At 37.3% G+C, this 17,769-nt stretch overlaps 1 protein-coding gene across 1 annotated transcript in view; it reads right to left on the bottom strand.

The window, feature by feature from the left end:
- Positions 1-262: 262 nt before the first annotated feature.
- Positions 263-17,769, bottom strand: part of fam169aa (family with sequence similarity 169 member Aa) — a 33,882-nt gene continuing 16,375 nt past the window's right edge. Inside the window, exon 12 of the mRNA XM_056458486.1 lies at positions 263-17,217. Coding sequence (XP_056314461.1) covers positions 3,382-17,217 — 13,836 coding nt within the window. The 3' untranslated portion in view covers positions 263-3,381. The remainder of the gene's footprint in view (positions 17,218-17,769) is intronic.

Genomic DNA, 17,769 nt, shown 5'->3' with positions numbered 1-17,769 from the left:
TTCTCGTTAACTTCAGCTCACAGCCGTATGTGATCTAAAGTTGATTAACCATGTAGGAGCAGAAGGTCACTACCGGCCCATATCTATCAGCTGATAGCCACTGATAACACCCATTCAATCCAGTGATAACATTCGAATCAGCTGCTATTGGTTGTATTAAAAAAGTTATTTTCCCCACCATATTTATCAGTTTACTTTATGTGATGCAGGATTGTGAGTACCACCGCATACAATTGGCAGAAATAAATATACTAAAATAAACTCAGGTGATTAATGACTTTATTAAAACAGGTTTAAAAAAAAATGTTCGACAGGACAATCAGAAAGCTCAATGAAACTAAATTATGAATGTGAAAAGTAAAACAAATTACACTCCCCTGCTAACAAAATGAAGGATGAAAAACCCTTTACAAACCCACAGAATTACACATTCACCAACATATTACAGAAAACATATGAATATGATAAAATGATCCTGTTACAAAGTAAATTGCTTTTAGATACACAATTGCAGTCACATTTTATAACAATAAGGTTCCAGTTAACATTAATAAATGTATTTATTGCCTTGAACCAAGACATTTATTATCCATAACATTTATTAATCATAGTTCACCATTAATGCATAATTAAAATTGAAGTTTAGCTTCTTAACGATATTTAATGCACTGTGAAAGAGTTAACAAGAACTAATAATAAACAACTTTATTTTCAATAGCCAGCATTAATAAAAAGAAAAAAACTATACTTTAATAAATGCATTGTTCATCATTTGTTCAAGTTAGTAAATACATTTAATAACATTAACTAATGGAAACTTATAGTGTTACCCACAAGACTGATATTGTTTTTCCAAAAATAAACACAAGAGTTTTACATGATAAAGTTATCCACGTTACAAACCTTGAAAGGTATAATGTTTGTAATGGAAGCTCACATTACAAAACAGATAGTTAGGGTCTGATTGGCTGAGCTGCGTTTAATTCTACAAACATACACCTGTGACTTTTGCTTGGCAACAATTCCACTGTAAGTACGGACCCAAAGAAACTTATTTTCTTTGTATTGTTTTGTGAAACCTTGCTACGTATATGGAAAAGCCATTTCATAAAAGTAATAAATACCAAGAAGCAGAGGTTTACAGTGAGTTTAACAACCAAGGGCTTGATAACACTCCTTAAATATTATATATTCACTTTAAACCACAGCTTCGTGGTACTTTTTGTTTAATTGAAAAACTCTTATAAACTCTCACATTTATATGTGTACTCTGTGAAAATGATGAACAATGTTTAATTTAGCTTCCTATCCAGAGCCTGATTTAATATGAAATATATATAAAAATATTACTGTACATTACAAACTATTTTTATAAGGGATTTTAAATGTAAATTCACAATATAGTTTTAAAAATGTTAAAAAGAAAGAAAGAATGCGTCTAACTTTAAGATATCAACTAAGTGCCAGATTAACTAAACAGTTCTGTAAGTGATCTACTGACAATCAACAATCCCATTAAATGTATTATAATCTACCAAGATCAGCACAAATAAGGTACAAAAAAGCAGAGCTGATGATAAGCTCTGGGAAAGGTGGGAAAACCTGACTGGTGCACAAAGGTTTTGGTGCATTGATTTTGGTGCATTGAAGGTGCCATAGAATGAAAAACTGGATATACTTAGGCATAGCCAAATAATAAAAATTCTGTACATTTAAGTGACATACAGTGAGCCTCAAACACCATTGAGTGCAAAACATGGTGAAAAACAGACCAATCCAAACAAAGCCCAAACCCTGACATTACTCATAAGATCAATAATAAGCACACCACAGCAGAGCTTAATTGGCCGCAATGTTTCCTATTGTGATTACAACAATTATACCCCCCCCTCCTTACTTTCTGTTTAACACATATTATTATAGTTCCTATGCATATGGGACTCTTACTCTGAAAATAGGACAGACGTTAGCTTTGATGTAAGTCAAAGAAAGGGCAACTTAGCCTGTCAAAACGGCAATGACGGATTATAATTTCATTCAGCGAGGAGGCATAAGGTCTGTATAGAACTGTATATTTTATTGGTTTAATGTAAGTTTGAAATGAGGCAACAAACACATGTATACTGTTGAATAAGTGATTAACCCTTTAACTGCCTTCTCGACCAAACGGTTGACCATATTTTGACTGACATTATTTTATTGAGAGGAGTACCTAACTTAACTAAACCTGATTGAACCATCTCTACCGTCTGGTTGAGGTATATGTTATGCCAAAAAAGTACACTAGTTGTCACTAACTCAATCAACAGCACTCGTCACTATTCTACCATTGAAGTCAAAGACAAGAAAATCAGTCCTGACATGTGAACTGTTTTTGGTGATAATATGCAAGGTAAGCTTGTTTTTTGACATATTACCATCTAAGGGCCCTAAGTTTACAAAGTTATGTTACTTGGTGCCATGAAAAATATTTAGTATGCTTGTAATAATTTTTCAAAATTATGCTCAACCAAATGCGTGATTTGTCATTTCATGGTAAACATAGAAAAGCAAAACTAAAATAACAGCTTGTTATTTATACATGAAAACACTGAGATTATTTCTAAAATATATATTTTAATAATATATATTTTTTCGATATTTTTAGGATATTTTTGGAGTAAATATGAGGAATTCTTAGAACTGATGTGTGGAAATCCTAATTCTCAAAGATGATTACCTCCTAAATAGCAAATGCTCATTCATGTTTCTGACATATCACTCAGCTCTTGTGATTTTTCTAGAGTGAAAGGATGGTAATAAACTTCATAAAACTCATCTGTTAACATATGAGTTGATATTAATACATGGGCTTGTAAAAAGTTTCTGGAGTTTTTTCCCCACTATACCTTCTATGGAGATAGCAGAAAATGATTTAAACATAATTTATCAATGGATTCTATGGCACCTTTAAATATTAGTGCACACACCAGTAATTTGACCACTGAAACCCTTGTTAAATCTCATTCCACTAATTATTTAAATATTCAAATTCTGAAATTTAGCATTTAAAGAGAAACTCCTAATTATTTATATGTGCTAAGAAATCAGCTGCAAAATTTTCTGCATGTAAAAGAGCATTTTTCCTGGCACAAGCTGTTAGTAAATCTGACCCTAAATGTTATACTTAACATGCTTAATTTACAAGAAAATTCTTATTTTAAGAAACCAGTATTTTATAAAATCCCACAAATTTCTTAAAAAAATACAAATATATATTTGTTTCGATAATTTGCATTATTTTGCATATTAAATGTTATAGAAAACTTCACATTATGTATATAATTTGTTGGTCCCTTACGCAATGTATTGTTTTGAAGAAATACAAGAGCCAAAAATCGATTAAACGTTTTTTCCCCTAGCATGGCGTTTTGATCTTCGTGCAGGTGTTAAATCGGTTATGGCTTTTCGTTTTCTCTGATATCTCACTTCTGACTCTTCCAAATCAGATTCATTTGTTTTCTTTTTCGATTCGAGCATTTGTAATCTCATTGATTTTCGTCTGGCTGAACCTGTAGCTTTGCTACTCCGACGAACATGCTTTTCAATGGAAAGACCTTTCTTGTCATTATCAGAGGTATTTTCTTCACCTTCTAATTTTTCTTCAAATGTGGACACCTCCTTTGGAGCCTCAATGGACACACTACTGTCCTCATCTACTCTGTTTTCCTCTAGATCAGATGTTTCCTCTACCTCCAACTCTAAAGTGAAACCCTCATTTGCAATGGACTCAAGTGGTTGTTCGTCTGCCTCCAGACACTGCTCAGATATCACTTCCTCCAGTGTTTCTGTGTTTTCTATTTGTCTGTTGTTTTCCTCTGTATTTCTCAGAATTTGCTGTAATATTTCTTCCCCTGAATTACTGACCTCAAAAATTACTGATTCATCAGACCTCAGCTCTACATATTCCTCTACTGACTCAGACCCCAAAACTGCTACCTTTACATGCTCGATATCTTCACTGTGTACTTTGCGTGAACATTTGGATTTTCTTGGAGCAGCTTCTTCCACTATGGTTCTTTTTCTAAGGGTTTTTCTTGTTTCCTCCATATCATAAGAACATTCTTGCACATCTGCAGAACTCTCATATTGGATTTCTTTGAGATGCTTCTTTTCATCCAGTACATCAGAGACCTCATCCTGTTCTTTAGATACCTGAACATCTTCTCTCTCAAGATTGTCATTGTGAGTCTTCTCCTGCTCATTTTTGTCATGGATTTCTTTTCCTTTCTCCACTGTATCCTCTCTTGTCTCAATTTCTGCAGCCTTTTCTTCAGTATTTAGCAGAATAATGTCCTCTTGCTCCTTTGTGTCTTCAAATTCAGCAATATTTTCTACAGTGATACTTAAATCATCAGCTAGTTGTGGTAATGCAGTGTCATTTTCATTTCCACATGTATCACTCTTTGTTTCCTTTTCTGGCTCCACCTCATGTCTGTGGAGCCGTTTTGGCATTCTTCTTGGTGTAGATTGGACTGTTACTGTTCGGGACCTGAGACTTCTTCTCGTAATTAAGGATGTATCCTGCTCTGTCTTTTCTAAAGCAACCTTTGCCTCAATAACTGTTGACTTACAGTCAGCTGCTGGATTGGTTTCCCAAACATTGTCCTCCTGAGAGACTACTTGTTCTTGATGAGTGATCATTTCATTTTCTGTCTTATCCTGAATGTTCTCCTCGAGTTCCTGGTCTGTGTTTTCCTCAGCTTTTTCTTCTTCCTGAACTCCCTCATCTAAATCTTTTTGTGTTTCTTCTGTGTTTTCAGTTTTTTTAATTGAGCCCTCGATCTCAACTTCTTTTTTATCTGTAGATATGTTATGCAAACTTCCATCCACCTTCCCCCCATCATTGGTCTCTGTGGTTTTACTTTGTACATGTACTTCTAAAGTTTCTATTGTGATTGATAAATTATCTTCATTTCTGCTCATATCTGCTTCTTTTGTTAATTCTAACTCTGCTTGTATGGTGGTTTCCTCTACAATGTAAGTCTGCTCTTTTGCAACCATTAAAACTTCATCAGTCTCCATGATGTTTTCAACCAAGTCCTTATTTTTCTGTTGTTCTAAAATGGCTTCTTCTTTTTCCATCTTAGGTGCCTCCTCATTCCCTGACTGTATTTCCTTATTCTCCATATTTTCTACTTTTTCTGCTACACACTCTTCAGGTTCTGTTTCTACAGGTGGGATCTCCTCTGAAGTTGCCTCTACAGTTGATTTCTGAAGTGTTTGCTCCTTTTCATCTATTTTTGCCTCTTGATGCTCATCAACTGCCTTTCCTGTTATTGGGACTTTTGTAGTTTTATCTTCAAAAGCTTTAGCCTCTTGTTTTTGTAGACGTCTTGATTTCCTTTTTAGCGGAGACTGAATTGGTATTGTTCTGCGTCTGAGACTACGCTCAGTGCTAACTGGGGCCTCCTCTTCCAAGGCTTCCGGGACAGCTACTGCTGCCTTGTGACCAAGGTAGCTTATTTCTACATCACTGTCTGCATGCTTATCTTTTAAAGCAATATTTTGATCATTTTCTGCCTCCTGCATATTTGTTTTATCTATCATTATTGTTGCTTCTGAATGCTCTCCAGATGTTACAGCTTCTTGCATGTGCACATGTATGACTTCCTGTACAATTGTCCTCTGTACATCTATTTGTCTTTTCAAATCTTCTTTTGGTTTTTGTCCCTCAGATGTTATATCCTGTTTTCCAGGATCATTCTGCTCCTCATCTGTGCGTTCTTCCTCCACTTTGTCTTCCTCAAGGGCCTTTTTAGTATCTTCCTCTTTCTGTAGCTCTTGCTGTTCTTCTTCTCTTCTTTTATGACATAGCTGATGTTCACTATAAACTGGGTTATCCAGTTCCATGTTTTCCTCTGTCTGAGAATGTGGTGGGGCTTCTGAAGTATTACTCTCTCCTTCTGTATTTTGGGTATGCTTGTTTAGATCTACAAGTATAACTGTGGCTTTTTGCAGTTGTATTACTGGAGTGTCATCATCTTTTGCTCCCTCATCAGGTCCTGTGTCTTTAAGAAGCGCCTCCTCCACAGTCTGAGGTCCTTCCTCAAATGTTTCTACACCGATTAGCAGTTCAGAAGTCTCCGGTTCAACAGCTGGAGTTTCCTCAACATTCATGTTCACGGTTTTATTAAAACTTTGCAAGCTAGTCTCACCTGTTGTTGTTGATGTTTCTTCAAATTCATCTCTACTCATATCTGCTTCTTTCGCTAGTTCCAACTCAGCATTGTGGAGACGTGTTGATTTTCTGGTTTTCTGTTTCAGTGTGACTGATTTTGCACCAATCCTGAGACTTCTTCTTTTAATCCTTTCAGTGGTTTCCACGTGTGAGACCTCCTCCCCTACTAAATGAATGGTGGCCTCATCGTAAACATTTGTTTGCTCCTTGTTAACCACTGGATCTTCATTGATCTCCATGGGTTTTTCTGTCTCAGCTGTTTGTTTCACATTTATTGCCAATGGATAAGTTTCATGTTGCTCTAAATTGGCTGCTCTTTTCATGTCTGGTGCTTCCTCATCTGTGTCCTTTGCCACAACTAAATTTGTTTCCTTGTTTTCAATTTTGTTGATTTCTTCAGCTACTTTTTCTGCTACACATTCTATAGGTTCTACTTCTATAAATGACATGTTCTCAGTAGCCTCTACAGTTGATTGCTTAATAGTTTCCTCTTTGCCATCGACTTTTGCACTTTCTTTGTGCATTTCTTTTGCTGCCTTTCTGGTTATTTGTACTTTACCCCTTTTACCTCCAGAAGCCTCTTGTTTTTCCACACCTCTCGATATCTTTCTTGGTGTCGATTGAACTTTTATTGTTCTTTGTCTCAGTCTTCTCTCTATGCTGACAGGTGCTTCATCTTCTAAGATCTCTTGGACAGATACTACTGACTCATGAAGAAGACTGCTCATCTCTGCCTCACTCTCTGTTTGTTTCTCTTTCAAACCAAAATCTTGATCCGTTTCTCCATCCTGAATTATATTTGACTTGTCTGCTATTGCGGTGGCTTCTAGATGCTTTTTCTCCATTACATAAATTTGTTCTTCCGAATCTTCTGTCAGATTTTGCCCCCCTTCAAATGTCTCATCTTGTTTGATGGGCTTGTTCTGCTGTTCATCTGTGTCTTCTTCCTGCATTTTTTCCAGCTCAGGGGTCTTTTCAATATTTTCACCCATTTGTAGTACTTGGTTTTCTTCCTCTTTTGATGTAAGATTACCCATTCGATGTTCACTATAAACTGGTTTATCCAGTTCCATGTTTTCCTCTGTCTGAGAACGTGTTGGGAATTCTGGAGTATCGCTTTCTCCTTCTGTGTTTTGAGAAGGTTTGTTTAAATCTACAAGCACTACTGTGGCATTTTGCAGTTGTATAACTGAAGTTCTGTCATCTTTCTGAACCAAGTTATTAAGCTCTGCTTTTTCAAGAGGGTCCTCCGCCACAGTCTGAGGTTCCTCCTCTTTACCATCTATTTCTACACCCAGTAGAGGTTCAGAAGTCTCAGGTTCAACAGCTGGAGCTTCCTCAACATCTGTGTTTGCTAATTCATCCAGACTTTCCAAGTTTTTTCCAAAATTTCCAAGTTTTTTCCAAATTACTGGTTTACAGACATTCACAGTCTCTTCTGTTGTTGCTAAGTATTCTTCATATACATCTCTATTTATATCTACGTCTTTAACTGGTTCGAACTCTGCTTTGTGGAGACGTGTAGATGATCTGGTCTTCCGTGTAGTTTTAACTGATTTGGTACTGAGCCTGAGACTTCTTCTTGTGATCCTTTCATGGCCACTTTGATTGGGTTCATTGCATTCCATCCGTGAGACCTCTTCCTCTACCTGAATGGTGGTCCCCTCTACAATGTATGGTTGTCCCTTGCTAACTGCAGGGTCAATTTCTAAGGATTCTTCTGTCTCAGTTGTTTGTTTCTCATTTATAACCAGTGGATCATTACTTTCTTGCACTAAATTAGCTTTTTCCGTCTCTAGTATCTCCTCGTTTATGTATGTTACCTTGTTCCCCACTTGGTTAATTTCTTCAGCTACTTTTTGTGCTTCACACTCGTTAGGTTCCTCTTCAGCAAGTGGGATCTCCTCATAGGTAGTTTCCACTGTTGATTTTTGAGGCATTTCCTCTTTACCATCTATTTTTGTAATTTCTTTATTCATTTCTTCATCTACCTTTCCTGTTACTGTGAGTTTTCCAGTTTTATCCTCAAAGGCTTCTGCCCCTTGTTTTTGTACACGTCTTGGTTTTTTCCTTGGTGGAGACTGAACTATTATTGTTCTTCGTCTGAGACTCCGCTCTGCGCTGAATGGTGTCTCCTCTTCTAAGATCTCTTGAACAGAATCTGCTGCCCCGTGAGCAATACCGCTCATCTCTGCCTTACTGTCTGCTTGTTTCTTTAACAAAGCAACATCTTGATCTTGTTCTGTCTCCTTAATGATATTTGTTTTGTCTGCCATTTGTGTTACTTCTTGATTCTCTCCAGATGTTACAGCACTATAACTTTCTATGGTTTCTGTCTCTATTACATCAATTTGTTCTTCCAAATCTTCTGTTAGTTTTTGGCTCTCAAATATCATGTCTTGTTTATTGGGTTCATTTTTCTCTTTATCTGTGTTTTCTTTGTCCATTTTGTCTTGCTCCTGGGTCTTTTTGGTGTCTTTCTCAATTTGTAGTTCTTGCTGTTCTTTCTCCTCTGGTGTTACATTACATAGTTCATGTTCATTAAAAATGGGTTCCTCCAGTTCCCTCTCTTCATCTGTGTTTTGAGAAAATTTGTTTAAATCTACAAGTACAACTCTGGCATTTTGCAGTTGTATAACTGAAATTATGTCATCTTTTCCAACCGATTTATCTGGCTCTGCTTCTTCAAGAGGGACCTCCTCCACAGTCTGAGGTTCCTCCTCTTTACCACCTATTTCTACACCCAGTATAGGATCAGAAGTCTCAGGTTCAACAGCTGGAGTTTCCTCAACATCTGTGTTTGCTAATTCATCAATACTTTCCAAGTTGGTCTCGACAGTAATTATTGGTACACAGACATCCATAGTCTCTTCTGTTGTTGCTGAGGATTCTTCATATACATCTGTACTCATATCTACTTCTTTCACTGGTTCTGACTCTACTTTGTGGAGACGTGTAGATGATCTGGTCTTCTGTGTAGTTTTAACTGATTTGGTACTGAGCCTGAGACTTCTTCTTGTGATCCCTTCATGGCCACTTTGATTAGGTTCATTGCATTCCACCTGTGAGACCTCTTCCTCTACATGAATGGTGGTCCCCTCTACAATGTATGGTTTCCCCTTGCTAACTACAGGGTCCATTTCAAAAGATTCTTTTGTCTCAGTTGTTTGTTTCTCATTTATAGCCAGTGGATCCTTACCTTGTTGCACTAAACTAGCTTCTTCCGTTTCTAGTATCTCCTCATTTATGTATGTTACCTTGTTCTCCACTTGGTTAATTTCTTCCGCTACTTTTTGTGCTTCACACTCTTTAGGTTCATCTTCAGCAAGTGGGATCTCCTCGTCTGTAGTTTCTACTGTTGATTTTTGAGGCATCTCCTCTTTACCGTCTATTTTTGTCATTTCTTTATTCATTTTTTCAACCACCTTTCCTGTTACTGTGAGTTTTCCAGTTTTATCCTCAAAGGCTTCTGTCCCTTGTTTTTGTACACGTCTTGATTTTTTCCTTGGTGGAGACTGAACTATTATTGTTCTTCGTCTGAGACTCCGCTCTGTGCTGAATGGTGTCTCCTCTTCTAAGATCTCTTGAAAAGATTCTGCTGCCCCGTGAGCAATACCGCTCATCTCTGCTTTACTGTCTGCTTGTTTCTTTAACAAAGCAACATCTTGATCTTGTTCTGTCTCCTTAATAATATTTGTTTTGTCTGCCATTTGTGTTACTTCTTGATTCTCTCCAGATGTTACAGCACTAAAACTTTCTATGGTTTCTGTCTCTATTACATCAATTTGTTCTTCCAAGTCTTCTGTTAGTTTTTGCCTCTCAAATATCATGTCTTGTTTATTGGGTTCATTTTTCTCTTTATCTGTGTTTTCTTTGTCCATTTTGTCTTGCTCCTGGGTCCTTTTAGTGTCTTTCTCAATTTGTAGTTCTTGCTGTTCTTTCTCCTCTGGTGTTACATTACATAGTTCATGTTCATTAAAAATGGGTTCCTCCAGTTCCCTCTCTTCATCTGTGTTTTGAGAAAATTTGTTTAAATCTACAAGTACAACTCTGGCATTTTGCAGTTGTATAACTGAAATTATGTCATCTTTTCCAACCGAGTTATCTGGCTCTACTTCTTCAAGAGGGACCTCCTCCACAGTCTGATGTTCCTCCTCTTTACCACCTATTTCTACACCCAGTATAGGATCAGAAGTCTCAGGTTCAACAGCTGGAGTTTCCTCAACATCTGTGTTTGCTAATTCATCAATACTTTTCAAGTTGGTCTCGACAGTAATTATTGGTACACAGACATCCATAGTCTCTTCTGTTGTTGCTGAGGATTCTTCATATACATCTGTACTCATATCTACTTCTTTCACTGGTTCTGACTCTACTTTGTGGAGACGTGTAGATGATCTGGTCTTCTGTGTAGTTTTAACTGATTTGGTACTGAGCCTGAGACTTCTTCTTGTGATCCCTTCATGGCCACTTTGATTAGGTTCATTGCATTCCACCTGTGAGACCTCTTCCTCTACGTGAATGGTGGTCCCCTCTACAATGTATGGTTTCCCCTTGCTAACTACAGGGTCCATTTCTAAAGATTCTTCTGTCTCAGTTGTTTGTTTCTCATTTATAGCCAGTGGATCCTTACCTTGTTGCACTAAACTAGCTTCTTCCGTTTCTAGTATCTCCTCATTTATGTATGTTACCTTGTTCTCCACTTGGTTAATTTCTTCCACTACTTTTTGTGCTTCACACTCTTTAGGTTCATCTTCAGCAAGTGGGATCTCCTCATCTGTAGTTTCTACTGTTGATTTTTGAGGCATCTCCTCTTTACCGTCTATTTTTGTCATTTCTTTATTCATTTTTTCAACCACCTTTCCTGTTACTGTGAGTTTTCCAGTTTGTTCCTCAAAGGCTTCTGGCTCTTGTTTTTGTAAACGTCTTGTCTTTTTCCTTGGTGGAGACTGAACTATTATTGTTCTTCGTCTGAGACTTCGCTCTGTGCTGAATGGTGTCTCCTCTTCTAAGATCTCTTGAACAGAATCTGCTGCCCCGTGAGCAATATCGCTCATCTCTGCCATAGTGTCTGCTTGTTTCTCTAATAAAGCAACATCTTGATCTTGTTCTATCTCCTTAATGATATTTGTTTTGTCTGCCATTTGTGTTACTTCTTGATTCTCTCCAGATGTTACAGCACTATAACTTTCTATGGTTTCTTTCTCTATTACATCAATTTGTTCTTCCAAGTCTTCTGTTAGTTTTTGGCTCTCAAATGTCATGTCTTGTTTATTGGGTTCATTTTTCTCTTCCTCTGTGTTTTCTTCATCCATTTTGTCTTGTTCATGGGTCTTTTTAGTGTCTTTCTCAATTTGTAGTTCTTGCTGTTCTTTCTCTTCTGGTGTTACATTACATAGTTCATGTTCACTAAAAATTGGTTCCTCCAGTTCAATGTTTTCCCTTGTCTGAGAATGCATTGAGATTTCTGGAGTATCCCTCTCTTCATCTGTGTTTTGAGAAAGTTTGTTTAAATCTACAAGTACAACTGTGGCATTTTGCAGTTGTATAACTGAAGTTATGTCATCTTTCCCAACCAAGTTATCTGGCTCTGCTTCTTCAAGAGGGACCTCCTCCACAGTCTGAGGTTCCTCCTCTTTACCATCTATTTCTACACCCAGCAAAGTTTCAGAAGTCTCAGGTTCAACAGCTGCAGTTTCCTCAACATCTGTGTTTGCTAATTCATCAAGACTTTTCAAGTTGGTCTTGACAGTAATTACTGGTACACAGACATCCATAGTCTTTTCTGTTGTTGTTGAGGTTTCTTCATATACATCTGTACTCATATCTACTTCTTTCACTGGTTCTGACTCTGCTTTGTGGAGACGTGTAGATGATCTGGTCTTCTGTGTAGTTTTAACTGATTTGGTACTGAGCCTGAGACTTCTTCTTGTGATCCCTTCATGGCCACTCTGATTGGGTTCATTGCATTCCATCTGTGAGACCTCTTCCTCTACCTGAATGGTGGTCCCCTCTACAATGTATGGTTTCCCCTTGCTAACTACAGGGTCCATTTCTAAGGATTCTTCTGTCTCGGTTGTTTGTTTCTCATTTATAACCAGTGGATCATTACCTTGTTGCACTAAATTAGCTTCCTCCGTCTCTAGTATCTCCTCGTGTGTGTATGTTACCTTGTTCTCTACTTGGTTAATTTCTTCAGCTACTTTTTCTGCTGCACACTCTTTAGGTTCCTCCTCAGCAAGTGGGATCTCCTCATCTGTAGTTTCTACTGTTGATTTTTGAGGCTTTTCCTCTTTACCGTCTATTTTTGTAATTTCTTTATTCATAACTTCAACTACCTTTTCTGTTACTGTGAGTTTTCCAGTTTTATCCTCAAAGGCTTCTGCCTCTTGTTTTTGTACACGTCTTGATTTTTTCCTTGGTGGAGACTGAACTATTATTGTTCTTCTTCTGAGACTTCGCTCTGTGCTAATTTGCGGATCCTCTTCTAAGATCTCTTGGACAGAATCTGCTGCGCCGCGAGCAATACCGCTCATCTCTGCCTTACTGTCTGCTTGTTTCTCTAATAAAGCAACATCTTGCTCTTGTTCTGTCTCCTTAATGATATTTGTTTTGTCTGCCAATTTTGTTACCTCTTGATTCTCTCCAGAGGTTACAGCACTATAACCCTCTATGTTTTCTGTCTCTATTACACCAATTTGTTCTTCCCAATTTTCTGTTAGTTTTTGCCTCTCAAATGTCATGTCTTGTTTATTGGGTTCATTTTTCTCTTCCTTTGTGTTTTCTTCGTCCATTTTGTCTTGCTTATGGGTCTTTTTAGTGTCTTTCTCAATTTGTAGTTCTTGCTGTTCTTTCTCTTTTGGTGTTACATTACATAGTTGATGTTCACTATAAATTGGTCCCTCCAATTCAATGTTTTTGTCTGTCTGTGAATGTTGTGGGGTTTCTGGAGTATCACACTCCCCTTCTGTGTTTTGAGAAAGTTTGTTTAAATCTACAAGCACTAATGTGGCATTTTGCAGTTGTATAACTGAAGTTCTGTCATCTTTCTCAACCAAGTCATCTGGCTCTGCTTCTTCAAAAGGGACCACCTCCACAGTCTGAGGTTCCTCCTCTTTACCATCTATTTCTACACCCTGTAGCAGTTGAGAAGTCTCAGGTTCAACAGCTGGAGTTTCCTCAACATTTGTGTTTGCTAATTCATCAAGACTTTCCAAGTTGGTCTCAACAATAATTACTGATTCACAAACATTCACAGTCTCTTCTGTTGTTGCTGAGGATACTTCATGTTCATCTCTATTCATATCAACTTCTTTCACTGGTTCTGACTCTGCTTTGTAGAGTTGTGTAGATGCTCTGGTCTTCTGTGTAGATTTAACTGATTTGGTACTGACCCTGAGACTTCTTCTTGTGATCCCTTCTTGGTCACTTTGATAGGGTTTAATGCATTCCACTTGGGAGACCTCTTTCTCTACTTGAACGATGGTGCCCTTTGAAATGTTTGTTTGCTCCGTGCTAACCACTAAGTCAGTCAGGTTTTCTTTCTCAACTGTTTCCTCCTTATTCTGTGCCAGTGGATGATTTTCCTGTTGCTCTGATGCAGCTTCTTCTCTCATTTGAGGTACCTCCTGACTTGTGTTTTTTGTCACAGCTAAACTTGTTTCCTTGTGGACCATCTTGTTTATTTCTTCAATTTCTTTTTCTGCAACATCCTCTTCAGGAATGCCCTTCTCAGCAGCTTTTACATTTAATTCATGAGGTGCTTTGTCTTCATTGTCTATTTCTGCACATACTTGATCTCCTTCATCAGCTCTTTTTTCTGTTATTAGAACTAATTCAGTTGTATGTCCCAAAGTTTCAGCCTTTTGTTTTTGTATATGCCTATATTTCCTTTTTGGTGGAGAGTGAACTTGTATTGTTCTCCGTCTAAGACTTCTTTCTGTGGTGACTGCAGCCTCATCTAGGTTTTCCTGAACAGGTTTCTCTAGAGAAGGACTGCTAATGTTTTTATGCTTTCTCTGATCTTCTGTTGGCAATTGCTCCTCGTTGAGTTTATCAAGTTTGTATTTTTCCACAGCTGTGTCTTTCATTTTTTCTTTTTCGAGAATCTTTTCTTGCTGTTCATCCTCTTCTGGTTTGTTTTCATTTTTTTCTGTTTTATCTAGTTTCAGTTGTTCCAAAGTTTCGGAATGTCTTAAGACATCTGAACTCTCATCATATTCTCTATCTTGGGAAACCTGGCTCAAATCTACAAGTACTACTGTGGATTTTTGTAATCTTATTATTTGAGTACCATCATCTCTCTCTGCCCCCTCATCATGATCTGCTTCTGAGACCTCTTCTTCAGGACCCTCTACAATCTGAATTTTCTCCGCTTTATCATCTATATCTATACCGATCAGTATTTCAGAACTCTTAAGTTCAACAGCCACAGTTTCCTCAACATTTGCGTTAGACATTTCTTCAAGACAGGTCTCTGTTGTACTAGCTAGTGTACAGACATTTACAACTTCTTCTGTTGTTGCTGAGATTTCTTCATATTTATCTTTACTTATCTCAGTTTTTTCCACTGGCCCCAATTCAGCTAAGCTTGCTCCTGTGTTCTCCAACTTACTCACGTACTGTTCCATAAATTCATGTCTCTCTTCTGTCACTGAGATTATTTCTATTTTTTTCTTGCTCATTAATGTATGTGTTTCCTGATGTTCAACAACTACTTCATCTTCTCGTTTTTGTACACGTCCAGATTTCTTTCTTGGTGTAGATGTAACCTTTATTGTTCTATGTCTAAGACTTATTTCTGTGCTGACAGGTGCCTCCTTTTCATTTATATCCTGCTCCTGAACAAGGCTACTCATTTCTATGTCTGTTTCTCCAGCTAAATTAATTTCCTTGTTTGCCATCTTTTTGATTTCTTTGATTGCCTTTTCTGTGGCATCATCATTTTCTGCTTCCACTGCTGGGATTTTCTCCTCTGTAGTCTGTGTAATTTGAGGTATTTCCACTTTGTCATCTGTTTCAGTAGCTATCAGTAGTTCTGAACTTCCGGGTGAAGCTGCTATGGCTTCATCAACTTTTGTGTTTGTCATTTCACTTTCCTCTGGCCTCATTTTTTTATCCATCACAATCCTTTCTTTGGTCAGAATTTTTACCTTAGCTTGTGGCTCACACAGTTTTTGTTGTATCACTTCTTTGCCACGTGTAGATCTCCTAACAGGTGTCACCCCAGGGTCAACAGGTTGATCCCTAAGTCTTGTGGATCTACTTGAGACGTCGGTCAGTCTTTTCTTTTTAGCTTGTTCACCTTGTTTTGGATACTGTTTGGCTTCTTCATATGAATCCCGTTGATCCTTTTTAGATTGCTCAGTTTCTGTTTTTTCATCTTTGCCTTGAACAATCAGATCTTTCACTTCTGATGTATTCTCTTGTTCTTGAGTTACAGAAACATCAGTTGCTACGATGTATCCTTCTGTAGTACATGCTGGTTCTTCAATTGGTTTGGTGTCCATGTTCAATGTTCCATCTTGTTCTTCAACTTCCAAAGTATCTTCAGCTATTTGTTGTTCAGTTGACACACAATCCTTTAATTCGTCTTGTTCAATAATATCCATTTCTTCATGATCATCACCTGCCTTTTTAGAAGAAACCTCATGAAATTCTACGATAACAACTTTAGTTTTGCTATGTGCCACTCCTTCCTCATGCTCTTCGAATGTTGTTTTAGTTTCTTGTACCTCTATAGGTCTTACAGATGACTCTTGTGGTGCTTCATGAAATTTTGCTGCTCCTTTTACTAATTCAGAAACTGCTGTAACCACATCAAGAGTTTTCTCAACTTGTCTGATTTCATTGTCCATAGTAGATACAGTTTCCACTGTAAGCATATTTTTGATGCATTCCTTAACTTCATTCTCTGTTTCTGTCTGGTGTTCAGCTGAGCTTTCTTCAATAACCTCAGAACTATCGTGTTCAGATTTATCTACTGGTTGTTCAGTATGTTCCTCTTGAATAACAGCTTTGCTGTGATGTTTGTTTCTTTGTTGGGTTGTTTTTACAGACTTTGTTGTTCTAACTGTTTCAGCAGGTTCATGCCTGAGTCTTTTGGATCTCCTTGATGGAGTTTCAGGTGATGTTCTCTTTTGAGTCAGTTTACTTTGGCTGAATACCTGTTTTGTATCATCAGGGCCTACTTTATTTTTCTTAGCTTTTTCAAATCCTGTGCCCTTGTATGTCTTTCTTTGGTGTGGTTCAGAGACTTTTTCAGCCTCACACTGTTTTTGTTGTTCACATAAGACCTCTTCAGTACAAAGAACTTCCATCTCTGTTTGGTCTTTTATTTCCACAGACTGCTGCAGAACTGTGTCTTTATGCAAGGCTTCACATTTTTCTGGACCTAAGTTGTCATTTCTGTTTTCCTCAATTAGGTCCTTTCCCTGAACTTCCATAACCTCACTTCCTTCTCTTTCTTTCCTCTCTGTTATTTCCTCATCCCAATAAACCTGTTCTTTTTCCCTTAGTTTAGCGTGTATTTCAGGTTGCTCTGTAATCTCTTGCAAAACTTCAGTACTGTTAAATGTTTTATCAGTCTCACTCTGAGCATTTCCCCCTTCGAGTTTATCCAACATTTGTTTTATTTCCCCCTTCCCTGTCTCACTCACAGATTTTTCTTTCTCAACATCTATGATATTTTCTAAATTCTCATGTTGTTCCTCTTCAGTTCCTGTACTCATCTTGACAATCTCCACATTCACCACAGACTGAATTTGACTTTGATCAGTAGACCCTATAATGGTTCCTTGTATTTCAACAGTATGCTCCTTAACCATTTCAAATTCCTCTTTACTGCCTTTTTTACTCTTTATTTCCTCAGATGTGGTGAGGTGAGTGACTGGATTCCCATCTGATGTTGCTGTAATTATGTATTTTCCCATTTCTTTCTGTGAACCTCTAAACGCTGATATTCTTGTGACAGTCGCAGTTACCGTGTCTGTTGTACCCTGCCAAATGAAAGAAGAAAGATGTTGATGTACTGAAAAATTGCATTGTAAAGGAACACTCCACTTTTATGGAAATAGGCTCAGTTGAGTTTTGAGTTAAGTTTTATCAATTCTGAATCCATTCAGCCAATCTCTGGGTCTGGTAGGAGCACTTTTAGCTTAGTTAGCATAAATCATTCAATCAGATTTGTGAATTAGATCATTAACACATGCTCAAAATTGAACAAAGAGTTTCATTAATTTTCTTTAAATATTATTATTTATTTTCTTTAAAATATCAGCGCGTTCTCACTACACAATGTAACTACAGAAGAGTCAAGATTTAAATCAAGCTTTGAACTCTTTAGTCATTTTTGAGTGAGATGCTAATGGTCTAATCTGATTCAATGATTTATGCTGAGCTATGCTAAGCAAATGCTCTCACCAGACCCAGTGATTGACTCAAAAGATTCAAAAATTGTAAAATTCAATTGTTTAACTATAAGGGGTCTTATAAAATGAGCCTATTTCCAAAAAAATGGGTTTCTTTAAGAAAATAATGTATGGTAGTAA

Source organism: Danio aesculapii, chromosome 5 (genome assembly GCF_903798145.1).
Source record: "Danio aesculapii chromosome 5, fDanAes4.1, whole genome shotgun sequence".
In the NCBI taxonomy this organism is placed as follows: domain Eukaryota; kingdom Metazoa; phylum Chordata; class Actinopteri; order Cypriniformes; family Danionidae; genus Danio; species Danio aesculapii.
This window is presented reverse-complemented; position numbering and strand designations above follow the sequence as displayed.